We start from the raw sequence: 13,832 nt of genomic DNA on the forward strand, positions 1-13,832 counted from the left end.
AATTTACTTTTTATTATGACAATTTGTATGCATGTGTTCGTTTGATGTACATTTTCGCTTTAATAATTTCAAAGTCTCCATTTCACGTTGTATTTAAAGTATAATTCAATTGATTTAATATTAAAACAAGTAATTGCATTGGAATTCAATCAATTCGCAGAAATATTGAACTCAAGCAATGTAGTCTCACATTTGAATACAACTAAAAACTATTCAAAATAAAGGTTCTTTCATCAGCTTTTATGTACGCTTCTATTGGTTGGGAAGATGAAAATAGCAGCCAATGGCCTTACAATTTACGCTTACTGTGGGTCTTTTGACAGACTACGAAAAAAACAAAGCAGGTTATTAAGTTTCTTTTAATGGGAGCGAGCGTGTGGGAAGTATGATGAAGTATTAGTTGTTGCTGATTGGATCGCAGGTGATCTTCTAGGCTGCTTAGAACAGCAGCGTGCCCATGCCGCCCATCTCGGACTGCTCCTTAACGAAAATCTCAAAGTATTGGTAGATGATGGTCACAGCCAACAGGATACCCGTACCGGAGCCGATGGCTCCCAGGAAGTCGGCCATCACAGACAGAGCTCCGATGCAGAGACCACCGAAAGCAGCCGCCGTTGGGATGTATCGGTTGAGCTCGTGGATCATCGAGTTCTCGCGATGGCCACGCATCACCATGTGCTGCTCCTTCAGCTGCTTGGCAACCTGCAAGGAGGAAAGTCAAAAAGGATGGGTAAGCAATGATTGCTGATTGAGGTTAACTACTGTAGCACACTTACATCCTTGGCTGAGCTGCCGGACACATCGATCCAGGTCTTGGAGAAGAAGGCGCACGAGCCTAACATGAAGACAATGTAGAGCAACGCGTGAATGGGGTCGGTCAGGATGTGGCCGACGCTCTCCGGGGGCGAAAGATAGTAGCACAGACCACCGATGGGATAGGAGCGGGCCGGGCCGCCGCCTCCAACATCAGCCCACACACCCAGAAGGTTAATGAAGAAGTTGCCCTGGAACTTGACAGCCAGCATCTGGGAGATGACGTACAAGTTGGACACGAGCGCAGACTGCAGGATGATGGGAATGTTGGAGGTGTAGAACAGCTTGATGGGATAGCTGCTGTACTGGCCGCGGTAACGGGCGCTCTTGATGGGTAGGTCCACGCGGAAGCCTTGGAAGTATATGACCACGGCGAACACCAGCACGGTGGCCAGCAGGTTCATCAGATTGGGCAGGTTCTGGCGATAGAAGGCCTCGCGCAGAGCGCGCACCTTATCGTTCCTGGTGGCCATCAGATGGAACAGGGCAATCACAGCGCCCTCGAACTCGGTACCGCGTCCCGTCGTCACGGTGGTGGGGCTGAATGCCTTCCACACAATCGTCTCGCAAATGTTGGTGGCAATGAACAGGGAAATACCCGATCCCAGTCCATAGCCCTTCTGCAGGAGCTCGTCTAGCAGCAGCACAATCAGACCAGCGGCGAACAGCTGGATGATGATCAGCAGGCAGACACCGGCTCCGATCTCGGACGGATCGCCGTACATGCCAGTCATCACATAGACGATGGCCTGACCAATGGTGATCACCATGCCGAAGAGCTTCTGAGCGCCGTTGAACAGAGCACGATCCTTGGGCGTATCACCGACCTCAATGATCTTTGCTCCGGCCAGCAGCTGCATGATCAGGCCAGAGGTCACGATGGGCGAGATACCCAGCTCCATGAGCGTACCACGGTTGGAGGCCAGGATCACACGGATCCAGTAGAAGGGATCCGCCGAGTCCGAGCTCATGATACCGAAAAGCGGGATCTGGCAGCACACCAGGAAGATGAACAGCGTGATCGCAGTCCATAGCACTTTCTCCCTGAATTGGATCTGTAAATGAAAAGAACCAACAATTGCGAATGAGTCACATTGCCGTGTAAAAACAGTGGATAATATAAACAATGAATAAAAGTAAAGGAATCTTTCATATTTTCAAACATTTAAAATTGCTACATTGCTATTATTTTATTTTGAATAAACGGTTTAAGATCAAGAGCGCTTTACCCTTGAAACTAAGCTGCACAAATAATGCTACCGCTATGTAGACCTACATGGTCGCTTTCCCATGTGTGTGCGTGTGTGATTTGTTTAAACAAAATCTGGTAAGCTTCATTTAGCCCTAGTCGTCGTCATCGCTCGTCACCTGCGAGCAACAAAAACAAACGAAGCTGACGTCGACAGCGCTTCGGCTGCGCGCTTCGTGAGAGCCGAAGTTTGACATTTCCATTTCCACGTAGCGTTTGTTTGTCAGTGGCGAGAGAGTGGTGTGTGCATGTGTGCGTATGTATGTAAAATGGGAGTATGGCAACAAGTAGCCAGGTGATAACAAAAGTTAGGTGGAAATACTGAGATTTATGAATGAAAAGGCTCATGAAACATATAAGAACTCAAGAATATGGGCACTTCATGTGGTGTACAATAAAATAATTCATAAAATTAAGGTTTGGCATAATTATTTTGACGAATTAAATGGACACAAAGGGCAGAACTGAAAGAAACTGAGTGTTTTAATGCGTGTTTTCCTATTTCGCCACATAAAAGACTCCGTTTGTCTCATATCAGGGTGGTTTGGCTGCCGTTTGCCCACTACTAAATGAAGAGCAAACTGTTTGCGTGGCGATGTTCACTTTTTTGACAAGTGAAAGCAACCACAAAACGCGTGCGCTGGCAACACTGGCAGAGAGCAAAGCGAGATTCGCTCGGTAAAACACACGTAAAAGACGAGAAAAGCCGCTAATTGTTGGGAAAATTCGAACATTACACGGTAAAGCAGCAATTGGGATAACTAACTACACTTTGATTACATCTATTTACGGTTTTATACACACCTTGCGCTCCGGTTTTGCGATTTCCGGCAGTATACTGCAGAACGGTTTGATAACCTCCAGGAACTTGACTGCAAATAGTGAATTAAGGCAGCCGAATTAGTTACGTTTCTCAGGCCATTTTCAATTAATTGCGATTTCGATTCGGACACAACGAGCGGCGCACGCCGAATCTTTTTTGTATACGTAAGCAATGAGCGACAAGGGTGCGAGCGGCATTGCAAGGGCGGCACTTCACACAAAAACCGCTGCACTCCCCGATTTTGGGGAAGATGTCTGGCGATGACGTTTACTTACTTCCCATTTTGCCGGACTTGTGTTGCTAGCCTGGGCACTGAGTGGGTGGCTTGGTTATTGCACTTTCTACGCGAACAGTAGAAAGTCTCACTTCTCACTGCACAGCGAACGCCTCAAATTTCAAAAACCGAATGAACGAAGCGAACGAATTGACGACGTCGACGTGTCACTCAGTGTGGCCGTTTGTGAAACGTCAAAATACACCGTCGTGTCACTTGGCGATGACCGGTCACACAGGCACTGTTAAGTATTAACATTTGTAGTTGAGCGATGGTAATATCTATATTATTGGGCTGTACTACAAAGCTGCCTAAAGATTATGTTCCGATAATTAAATACATAAACTTGCAACACAATCTAATAATTATGTTTTTGTTGGAATTCACGTTACTTATTAAGGGGTTTATTTATGGTTTCTTTTTTATCTAAGCTGGGCCAACATATTTGGCTTTTGATATGTACACATTTGGATTTTGACATTATAGGGTTAATAAAAGGAGTTTCGATATTAGATAGCGATAGTTGTGAGTCCATCGCTGGCACCGGCTGATACCTATCTACCGATACTATCGGGGCACCCAGCGATGTTTTGGCAGCTCCAAGACTCTCCAATTTGACAATTCTGAGGCATGAGCACAAACAAACACTCACGCAGTGCATTCAGTTGGCGAGCGTAATAAATATGTGGGAAAATTCCCACATATATACAGTATTCAGTGCTAGTGCCGAGAACTCGCAACGAACGCGGACGCGTCGTTCACATATGCGTGAAAAACTAGCTGGCAACAACGGTGGCAAGTCCAAATGCGAAGAAAATCCAGTAAATCGCGCGGCGAGTAAAGTGAACAAATTCGGTGCAGACCATTGCCGTTTCGGGGCGAATAATGTCTGCGTCTGTGATATGCGTCGATTTGAGCTCGGAGTCTGATGAGGAGGTAATATCCCGATTTCTCAGCGGACTCGTCAGTGCGTGTGTGTGTGAAAAAGTACAGTTGGATTTAAATAGGCTCGCTGCATGAGTGTGTGTGCGTGTTACACATAGTGTGGAATTAATTTTTTTTCGCGCTGCTTTTTTATTGAGAACGAGCAGACACGAACGTGCAGTGCCCCACTCATACAGTTGCAAAACGGTGTCAGTGCTGCCAGACCGAGCGATTGGAGACCTGGCGAGTCTTGCAATTGCAGTGGCGAATATCGGACTTTAATTACGTTAGGCGTGGAATTGAGCGAGTGAGAGGGTGCGGTGAGTCTCCGCTCCTGGAGAGTGTTTGGTTAAGACGCAATTCGCCTGGTAAAGTTCAGAAAGTCGTCTCCGCTGATACGGCACTAAATCAAATCAACTCTCCACAGCGCGCGCTCGCAACTCTCCAATGCTCTCGCGCGCACCGACGAACGCACACCTATACACTGACGCTTTTCGTTTGTTTATATTTTCATTCAAATTTAAAATACATCAGAGAGCAACCAACAGGTCGCCTGCAGTTTGGAACTAATATAAATGTTGCTAATTATAAAACGCGCTTCGAAGCCCATGCACTTGTGATTAAAACAACAAACATTACTTAAAAGTAAACTTTGGTCTTATTGTCAGAGGCACTGTACTCTAATCTTATTACCAATTGAACATAACTTGTATATCAGTTTCAAATTATATTTGCAGTCGCCGGCCAAACGACGACGACTCGAGGATCCTCTGCGAGTACTACCGCCATCCGGTAGGCAAAGTTTGCCTGCCAAACTTCTGAACATACCAAAGGCCTCCCTGGGATCTGCGATGATAGTGCCTGTTGCAGAAACAGGACCTGCAAGGGAGACTCCGGTCATAGTGGATCCTCTCCGGTCCATGCACATCCCCAGTGGAATCACCGTCACCAAGCACCAGAAGAACGTCCTCGCCACAAACGGAAACCTGACCATTTCTCTGGCAGAGAGCAACAACAACAATAATAATAACAACAACAACAACAACACTACCAGCTTCAACAACAATGTGACCCCGAAACAGATCAATGTTGGCACCGGCCAGAAAGTGGCCTGGTCGGTGAGCAGCAAGGCGCCCAGTCCAAATGCCGTGATAACCACCGTGCCCAGCCACCAGGTGAGGGTGACGCCGTTTAACCCGATTCGACTCGCACCCGGGTCAAAAATAATACCGGCGTCGAAAGCGATGCCTGCTAAGATCCAACCCATTCTTGGGATGGGTCAGCCTCCGCAACAGGCACAAGCCCAGCAACCGAAGGCCATAATACTGGGTTTTACGAAGCCCAATACTGCAGTGGGTCAAACGGCGCAACACCAAAAACCTCTATCGCTCCAAGTACACCAGAAATTAGTTGCAGGACAGCATAAAGTTATGGCTTCTGTTAGCCAAATAAATCAGCTACCGTTGCAGCAGCAACAGCCACTTAGACCGGTGAGCATTCAATTGCAGCAGCAACTGGGTGGCCCATTGCCTACGGAGCCAGACGAGATACTGCGTGGCCCATTGCCTACGGAGCTAGACGTGCCACTGGTGGGCCCATTGCCTACACGGCCAAAACCACCGGTGAGATCAATACAACAGCCAGTTAAAAAGAATACGGCGATTGGAGTACAGATTCCGCAATCACAGGAGCCACTGGGTGGCACATTGCCTACGCGGCCGAAACCACTAGGGGGCCAATTGCTAATGCAGCAAAAACCAACGGTGGGATCGCTACAACAGCCTGTTAAACAGAATACTGGGATTGGAGTACAGATTCAGCAATCACAGCAGCCACTGGGTGGCCCATTGCTTACGCGGCCGAAAGCACTAGGAGGCCAATTGCTAACGCAGCAAAAACCACCGGTGGGATCGCTACAACAGCCTGTTAAACAGAATACGGGGATTGGAGTACAGATTCAGCAAATACCAAAGGTTTTCGTGGGACAACAGCCGCAGAAGGAGTACCTGAGTAAACTACAACAGGAGCAACAGAAGATTCTTCTGGGGCACCTGCAACAGCCGCAACAGAAGACGTTCCTGGGGCAACTGCAACAGGAGCAGCAGAAGATGCTGGGGCAACTACAGCAGCAGCAACAGAAAAAGATCCTGGGGCAATCTCAACAGCAAAAGGAGCCGTTGGGGCATCTTCAACCTCAGCAGAAACCAACACAGCAACTGAACAATTCACTGGTGCACTTACAACAGCAACAACAACATAAGACTTCAGTGGGGCAACTCCAACAACAGCAGCAAAATCAACCACAGCAGAAAAATTCAATGGTGCACGTAAAACACCAACAGCAACAACAGCAAAAGAAGACTTCATTGGGGCAGCAGCAACCACAACAGCAACAGAAGGCTTCAGTGGGGCAGCTGCAAAAGCAACCACAACAGCAACAGAAAACTTCAGCGGGGCAACTCCAACAGCAACAGAAGATTTCAGCGGGGCAACTCCAACAGCAACCACAACAGCAACCACAACAGCAACAGAAGTCTTCAGCGGGGCCACTCCAACAGCAACAGAAGATTTCAGCGGGGCAACTGCAACAGCAACCACAACAGCAGCTAAGTACTTCCGCGGGGCAGCTCCAACAGCAGCAAAAACTACAAAAAGCGTCCTTAGGGCAGCCGTCAGCAGCTCAAAAGCAAGGAGCGGCCCAAGGGCAACAGCAAAAGTTACCAGTTGGACAATCCCAGCCCCAGAAGAGAACAAGTGCTGCACTTCTTCAACAGCAACAGGTGCCACAGAAAAAAATCGTGATGCAACCGCTTCCGAAAACATCGGTGGTCCTGCCGCGCCCACAACAACTCCCGAATCCTTTGCTCGTGGCCCAACAGCAATCACCAAAGACACAGATGGCTATACAACTGCTAAACTCTGTGATGGGCCCACAGTTTCCACCGCAGCAACCTTTGCTTCCCGTTGTCAATCAAATTACGCACAAATCGATGACTATTCAGAGACTTCCCATGTTGCAGACACCGCCGACCGTACAAAAAATTCTACCAAAGCAGATAACTCCGCAGCAGACGCCACCACCCGCTCATATATTACAAAAGCAAACAATGCCAAACGCGGCCATGCAAAATCCTCCGTTCGCACACCGTCCACCGATAGTGCGACCCATGACGGTAGCCAAGATCACGCCGGTGCCTACAAACAACAATGTCTGCATCGCGATGAAGCCGCAGATGGCTAGAGCTGTCAGTCCCCCCAGAGACGCAACAATGACTGCAGCCCGGACTTTGCCCTTTAAAAGATCACAGCGCAAGGCATCTGCAGCACCAATGACTTCGACGCATGTCCAGGGATTCACAGCGAGTGCCACACCTCCACAGCGCCTTCTGGCCACTCCACCGCATTGTGCCGCGGCCTTGAATGAGCCACTATTGCTTAACTTGCCGCCCACCACTAGCATTACGCCGCAACTGACGCCAACGACAACTCCACCGCCCGCTGGACCATCGGCAGCAGTTCAGCAACAGCAGCTGGCCAAGGCGGCAGCCATTAAATTGAATTCCTTGCCCGAAGCGAGCATTTCTCCAGTGAACAGGGCTCAAACTGCAAGCGCCAAGCGCATACAGCCGATTACCGTGCTCAAGAAATCCGACGAGGAATGGCGAAAGCATCTCGAGCAGCAGCAGCAAAAGAAGCACGTACAATTGCAGTCTTCCTCGATGACCACAATTGTCCTAGTCGAATCACCGCCCACTACGCCGCCCACGGATAAGCCAGAGCCGGAGCCGGAGCGCGGGCCAATGACCGTGGAAAAATCGTCGAACCAACCGATGCCAACAGATAAACAATCTAGTGCAATTAAAAGGCCTGCAGTGATGATTTCCAGGAAAAAATCCGGTTCAGTTGTCACAGAAATAGTGGATTTAGATAATATCCCGGATATCCCGCCACAAAAGCGCAGGAAAGAATGTTTTCCTCCAATTAAGAATGCAATCAAGGCAGCACCTTCAGTGAATGCCCCATTTACAACTGAGTACGCGGCACTTCTTCGGCTGTGCCGCGAGGTGGACAAATCGGCTGATATGGATCGCCTTGTAAAGGGAGAATTGACCCAGTATTACTACAGTGCGCCCGAAAGCTTCGTGATGTCATGTGGCTTTCGCAACCTGGTCACAACGGCCATGGCGATGATCCAAAACGAATCGTACCTGGTTTACGTACACCTAAAGTACGTGTTAGATGAGCTAGCATCGCGGAGGCTGACCAAAATATTTCCCACAGTACGAGCAATTCCGCCAGCTAGCCATTTCCCACTTCCAGCAACATCGTTCACACCCAAGCAGCCAGCGATTTTGAATGCGCCGGAGCAGCAGACTGTGATGGCGGGAAGAGAGCAGGATGATGAAAATGAAGAGGTGACATTGGTGAATGTCCAGACCATTTCTTCCGAAGATAGGCGTAGGAATGAGCGCATACGCCACTTTTATCGCACGCTGCATGCTATTACCAAGCGAATAAAGATGTTGGAGGAAGCTGAAGTGGACTTGAACGACGAGGACTCCAGCTATCTTCAGTTGGAGCGCTTCAAAAAGCGTGCCTGCCAGATCTATGAAAAAATCTGTGATCTAAAGGGCGAGAGCAAGAGTGTCCGTCGTCAGCTAAAGAAGCCCATCCATTTCAAGGATTCGGACTATCCACACTTCAATAACTCGCTATCGGCTTTTGTGAACAGGATGCAAGATTTTCCCGATTACCACGATGTGCTTCAAATTCTGGAACAGTGCAACAAGGAAAAGGAACTTGGACTAGCCAAGTACGAGATGAAGAGAATCGGTACGTCATGGTCTTCAACTATCAAAATCAATATTGAGCACACATTTTGTTTTGCAGCCTACGATGCCTTTAACAAAGTCGGCCGAATGTTGCAATCGCGCCGAAAGAATGATCTTTACGAAACCGTCACACATTACACGGCAAATGGCAAAGATCCAGCGTCCAGTGATCCCGAGCTGTTAGCCAAGCTCAAGGAAAACAACAAAAAGCAAACCAAAATAAGTGATATCTTAGAAAAGTGAGCTCAAATCGAGGATTTCAGAATTGCGCTGTTCACTTGTCATTTATTGAAAATATCTAGAACAACAGCGCAGTGCTCTGAATTTAAAATACTGTTCCCATCTAATATCTGAATTATTTATTCTAGGTATGCCCTCGAGCAAGATCTCAATGCGGAGGAGCGTCAGGAGGCGCGGCTAAAGGAGAAAAAGTTGAAGCAGGTTAAAGCGGACGAGGAGGCCGCCAAGCTGGCTGCATTGGCGGAGGACGACGACAAGCCCTGCACAAGTGCTCAGGCAGCAGCTAAGGCGGCCGCTCTCGCCGCTTTAAAAAGGGGTCCAGCCGCTCGTGGAAATGTGATTCGAAAAAAGCGCCCCGCTAATGGACGGATCTTAAAAATCTACGACGACGAAGATGACTCGGAGGAGGAATCGGCCTCGGAGGACGACGATGTGGAGGAATTTGTCAATAACTTTCAAGCCAACAGTGATGTGAGTGATGCCGACTCCGAAGTGGAAGCAGTAACATCACCAAAGAGAGATGCCTTGCCGATCGCCGAGGAGGACGATGTGATAGATATAACGAGAGACGAGACTGGCAAAAAGAATGACGAAGCCACGCCCAACGGCAGGCTTAAGATTATGTCCGTCTCTAGTCTGAACGCCAATTTTGTCCATGGGCAGGATCTGTATAGAAAGCCCAATCCCATGCCGTCTGCTAAGCCAGTCATTGCTGACCAGATAATCATTTCCGATGAGGAGTCATAGAAAGAGTTGTACCCGCAGACCTAGTTAAGTTATTTATTCAATATGTTCAGTTTCTTCCTGAATACGTTCACTACTTGTACATTTTTCAACTCCCCTTGCTAACAAAAATGTTATGAGGTCGACTATTTATTTTTGAACATTAATCATTAAATTTGATAACTTGATTGGGTTTACCCAGAAATGTTTAAATAATTCAAGCGTTAGAGTTTACGACAATTTTTTATAGACACGTGAAAAACTTTTTTCATTTAAAACTGTCGTATATCCCAACGTTAAGTTCAAAAATAACTTCCTCCCTTACATTATTGTGGTTGTTAATTATGGTTGCAAATTCCACCACGCCTATTTATTGTAAAGCTCCCTACCTTTGGGTACAATCCAGAAAACTACGGTAGTGTATATACGGAATACTACTAGTCTAAGTTAGTCGTAGAAAATAAACAGAACGGTGAGAAACGATGACGCAAAGCGAATCTGCGCCTAGTTTATTCAATTTCAATGTTGCGCAGAAAGCGGGATACATCTGAATCGTCGATGGCCGTCTCCTCGATGATGTCGAAGTGGTCGTATCCTTTGAAGAGCGAGAAGCTCGCCTTGTAGCCCTTCTTTCTCAGCACATCAGCGTAGTGGCGACTTTGCTCGATGAAGGTGGGACTGTCATGCTCGGCGGCCACCACGTAGATCTTGGTGGAGTTCCAAACGGTCACATCGGTATATTCCCACAGCATGGGCGACACGGACTCGATATTCCGCTCGTTGAGGCCCAGAATATTTTTGGGATTAACCGATTCTAGGTTGGAGAGCTCCCTCAGATCGTAAACGCCGCAGAGGAAGACCAAAGCCCACACCATCTTGCTTCGCTGGGCTGTAATCACATTTTGGCGCATGAGTATCTGGGCCAGCAAGTGGGCACCGGCCGAGTGTCCGGCGAAGGTGACCGCCGACACTTTGGTCATTTCTGTGTAGTCAAAGATCCAGTTAAGGAAATGGGTGAACTGGGTCATCAGCTCCTCGAGCGTGACCTGCGGGCACAGGTTGTAGTCCATGACGGCCACTCGGTATCCACGTCGCACCAGGGGACCCACAATCGAGCAGGACATGCTCATGTCCATCTCCTGCCAGTAGCCGCCGTGCACGAAGACGAACAACGGCGCCTGGTTGGTGGTCTTTTCGTTGTAGAACACATCCACCAACTGACGACCTTCTCCGTAGCGCAAGTGGTCCACAGAGATGCCCTGTTTCTCGGTCAGTTCCCTGCCATCTGGAATTTTACGCTTAAATGGGGCTCTGCCGTCGGGAATACCAGTTCTTACGCTGCTTGGTCACCCGAACAAAGTGCTCCAGCACGACCAAATTCGGTTCTGGCTGGTCCTGAAACCTGGTCGTATGATAGCTGGGAAAATAGTCCCGGTCAAGGTCTTTGCACCTCGGATTGTACATTCCAGATAAGAGACAGTAAATCACTGGGACTTCAAACACAGATTAGAAAGTCAAAGTAGCAAGTGCTTAGGCTGAGTGGCCTAATTGTTATTACTGCGCTTTGCGGTCTATTGTAATGCAATATTAGAGCTTAGCTTGAAGCAATTCAAGTCTAACCGGATTGCCAAAGTTGAGCAGAACCGTTAGCTTTTAACGTTTAACTAAGCTTTCGCACTAATTACCGGATCTGGAATTGTTGCAGGAGATGGTGTTTTGCAACACTAATCCCAGGGTCTAAATAATTAAGTGGACTTCTTTAGACATTTAAAATAAGTTTATAAGATTAAATATTAAGAACAAAACTTTACATTTGGCAATTTTACTATGTTATTATTAAATAAGAAAGGGATCTAAAAAATTCTTGAGGCTAAAATAGATCCGTTTTAAAATTAAAATATCCATTGAAAAAACAAATGTTTGACAAAAAAAAAAAACGTTGCCAGATGCTATTTGTGTCAAGTGTTATAATTAGATGCAACGGTCTCACTGTTACAACTTGGCGATAACAACGCATCTGATATCGATGTACGATAGGCACCGATAAGTTTACACAAATAAGCCAACTCAGCCGAAAAGAATTCGGTTTTCCCATCTAATTTAATAATATTTACGAAAATGAGCCGACAGCAGAATGAGGAGGACACCAACTCGGTGCTATTCGATGCCCGCAACGAGTACTACATCGGTAACTTCATGGGTTCGATCAACTTCGTGCTGCCGGAGCAGGGCACCGCGGGTCCGGAGCTCCTGTCCTACATGTACCTCTCTTACTTGGCCATCGATTCCGGGCGCATCGTGGCCTCGGACATCAAGGAGGGAAACTCCACGCCCCTGCAGGCCTTGCGTCTGGTGCACGAAGCGTTTGAGCAGCCTTCGAGGACGGAGGAGCTGCTGGAGAAACTCACGGACAAGGTGGCCGGAGAGGAGGATGAGACCAACATTTGGCACCTCGCAACCGCCATCGTCTACTGCCACGACGGACAGTTCGAGAACGCACTGAAGATCCTGCACGGCTCCACCAATCTGGAGTCAATGGCTCTGTCGGTTCAGTGCCTGCTGCGTCTACAGCGCGTGGATCTGGCCAAGCAGCTGGTGGCCAAGATGCAGGAGATCAGCGACGATGCTACGCTGACTCAGCTTGCTCAGGCGTGGGTGGCCCTCGCCCAGGGAACGGAACAGATGCAAGACGCCTTTCACATCTACCAAGAGTTCTGTGAAAAGTTCAAGCCCACGCCGGCGCTGCTGAACGGCCAAGCGGTCGTTCATTTGGGCCTGGAACGGTACGAGGAGGCTGATTCCGTGTTGCGCGAATCTCTGCTGAAGAAGCACAACGACTACGACACGCTGATCAATCTGATGGTTCATGCCCACCTTACGGGCAAGCCGACAGAGGCCATCACCCGGAATCTAGAGCAGCTGAGGCAGTTCTATCCCAAGAGCGACTTTGTCACCGATCTGGACAAGAAGTCAGCGGAGTTCGACCGCCTGTGCCTGCAGTACGACGTCGAGGGCGGTGAAAAACTGCTCGCCATCTAGACATAAGAAGAAATTTCAAATATCCAAATTGTCTAAACCTTTTGTTCATGTATTAAACTACAATAAAAATTTATTAGAAATGTATGAGGTAGCGGAGAGCAGATCAATAGCTGTAAAGAGAATACAAAGTATTAGGGTGGATTTTATATGTTTGACCACTGCGCTGGGTACTCACTTCTGTTTGAAGCCATATTTCTTGCGTTCGTAGAACAGGTCAGTCTTGGAGCTGCCCAGATTCACAATCTTGGGGCATCCGTCGCGCTATAAGAACCAAAATGCATATTAATACAATCGAAGGTACCAGATATGACTAGAAAACTCACGTCCTTTTCCTGAATAGTGCAGGACTTGCAGTAGTAAGCATCCGACACTCCGGGACCGCCGCAGATGACGCACCTGCCCTGGTAGGAGCCGTAGTTGCACTCGTCGCAGATCCGCACCAGGGTGCAGGGCCGCACGTAGGAGTCGCAGATCACACACTTTCCATCGTCCTTTTCACACAGGCGTCCAATGGCTGCCGCATGGAATGTCAAAAGAGTTCGAATTATTGAATTTTCTGGGATTTCCAAGGCATTTTATTTGAGAACTCACCCACGCCGGGCTGCTTGCGGCAGAAAATCAAATCCGGATGATGTTTGGCCATGATTTAATGGTAGTTTTCAGTCAGCAAATATAAAAACAATTGCAGAAAAAGCGGCGACTTTTTTATAGTGTGACCTTTACACAATCTCGCTTTCAGGGTTGCCAAGTGTTCAACATTATCATGAAGGGCATTCATTAAAGTCTATGATGGCTTGAATAAAGATAAATGCTATTTTTTAAATATTATTTACTATATTTGATAATATAATATTTATACAAATAATATTTTAGAACTACTACCTGAAACTAAATAACTTTCAAAAGCAACTGTCA

The 13,832-nt window shown here is 47.7% G+C and overlaps 5 protein-coding genes across 5 annotated transcripts; 2 read left to right on the forward strand and 3 right to left on the reverse strand.

Annotated features, from left to right (window-relative positions):
- Positions 1-76: 76 nt before the first annotated feature.
- Positions 77-3,339, reverse strand: LOC6613632 (protein transport protein Sec61 subunit alpha). Its single transcript, XM_002038066.2, has 4 exons — positions 3,161-3,339; positions 2,867-2,934; positions 777-1,868; positions 77-702 (listed from the first exon to the last, which is right to left on the reverse strand). Exons 1-4 carry the CDS (start codon positions 3,165-3,167, stop codon positions 439-441), a joined length of 1,431 nt encoding a protein of 476 aa, XP_002038102.1. The 5' UTR covers positions 3,168-3,339; the 3' UTR covers positions 77-438.
- A 435-nt stretch (positions 3,340-3,774) lies between these two features.
- LOC6613633 (protein split ends) lies at positions 3,775-10,375 on the forward strand. Its single transcript, XM_002038067.2, has 4 exons — positions 3,775-4,095; positions 4,821-8,916; positions 8,974-9,154; positions 9,284-10,375. The coding sequence occupies exons 1-4, from the start codon at positions 4,045-4,047 to the stop codon at positions 9,900-9,902; spliced, it is 4,947 nt and encodes a 1,648-aa protein (XP_002038103.1). The 5' UTR covers positions 3,775-4,044; the 3' UTR covers positions 9,903-10,375.
- Positions 10,352-11,552, reverse strand: LOC6613634 (kynurenine formamidase). The gene is made up of 2 exons (XM_002038068.2): positions 11,216-11,552; positions 10,352-11,163 (listed from the first exon to the last, which is right to left on the reverse strand). Exons 1-2 carry the CDS (start codon positions 11,340-11,342, stop codon positions 10,388-10,390), a joined length of 903 nt encoding a protein of 300 aa, XP_002038104.1. The 5' UTR covers positions 11,343-11,552; the 3' UTR covers positions 10,352-10,387.
- A 351-nt stretch (positions 11,553-11,903) lies between these two features.
- On the forward strand, positions 11,904-13,001 carry LOC6613635 (coatomer subunit epsilon). The gene has a single exon (XM_002038069.2). The coding sequence runs from the start codon at positions 11,997-11,999 to the stop codon at positions 12,915-12,917; it is 921 nt and encodes a 306-aa protein (XP_002038105.2). The 5' UTR covers positions 11,904-11,996; the 3' UTR covers positions 12,918-13,001.
- LOC6613636 (PHD finger-like domain-containing protein 5A) lies at positions 12,951-13,635 on the reverse strand. The gene is made up of 4 exons (XM_002038070.2): positions 13,509-13,635; positions 13,241-13,431; positions 13,093-13,178; positions 12,951-13,027 (listed from the first exon to the last, which is right to left on the reverse strand). Exons 1-4 carry the CDS (start codon positions 13,558-13,560, stop codon positions 13,021-13,023), a joined length of 336 nt encoding a protein of 111 aa, XP_002038106.1. The 5' UTR covers positions 13,561-13,635; the 3' UTR covers positions 12,951-13,020.
- Positions 13,636-13,832: the final 197 nt, after the last annotated feature.

This window comes from Drosophila sechellia, chromosome 2L (assembly GCF_004382195.2).
Source record: "Drosophila sechellia strain sech25 chromosome 2L, ASM438219v1, whole genome shotgun sequence".
Taxonomy (NCBI): Eukaryota; Metazoa; Arthropoda; class Insecta; order Diptera; family Drosophilidae; genus Drosophila; species Drosophila sechellia.

Coding starts and splice junctions, on each gene's coding strand:
- LOC6613632 (XM_002038066.2), bottom strand. Junction 1,869..2,866: donor TCGCAAAACCGGAGCGCAAG/GTGTGTATAAAA, acceptor TTTCATTTACAG/ATCCAATTCAGGGAGAAAGT. Junction 703..776: donor CCGGCAGCTCAGCCAAGGAT/GTAAGTGTGCTA, acceptor TCCTCCTTGCAG/GTTGCCAAGCAGCTGAAGGA.
- LOC6613633 (XM_002038067.2), top strand. CDS start 4,045: ATGTCTGCGTCTGTGATATGCGTCGATTTGAGCTCGGAGTCTGATGAG. Junction 8,917..8,973: donor GTACGAGATGAAGAGAATCG/GTACGTCATGGT, acceptor TTTGTTTTGCAG/CCTACGATGCCTTTAACAAA. Junction 9,155..9,283: donor ATAAGTGATATCTTAGAAAA/GTGAGCTCAAAT, acceptor TATTTATTCTAG/GTATGCCCTCGAGCAAGATC.
- LOC6613634 (XM_002038068.2), bottom strand. CDS start 11,342: ATGTACAATCCGAGGTGCAAAGACCTTGACCGGGACTATTTTCCCAGC. Junction 11,164..11,215: donor TGTTCGGGTGACCAAGCAGC/GTAAGAACTGGT, acceptor GTAAAATTCCAG/ATGGCAGGGAACTGACCGAG.
- LOC6613635 (XM_002038069.2), top strand. CDS start 11,997: ATGAGCCGACAGCAGAATGAGGAGGACACCAACTCGGTGCTATTCGAT.
- LOC6613636 (XM_002038070.2), bottom strand. CDS start 13,560: ATGGCCAAACATCATCCGGATTTGATTTTCTGCCGCAAGCAGCCCGGC. Junction 13,432..13,508: donor CCGCAAGCAGCCCGGCGTGG/GTGAGTTCTCAA, acceptor TCCATGCGGCAG/CCATTGGACGCCTGTGTGAA. Junction 13,179..13,240: donor GCACTATTCAGGAAAAGGAC/GTGAGTTTTCTA, acceptor TGGTTCTTATAG/CGCGACGGATGCCCCAAGAT.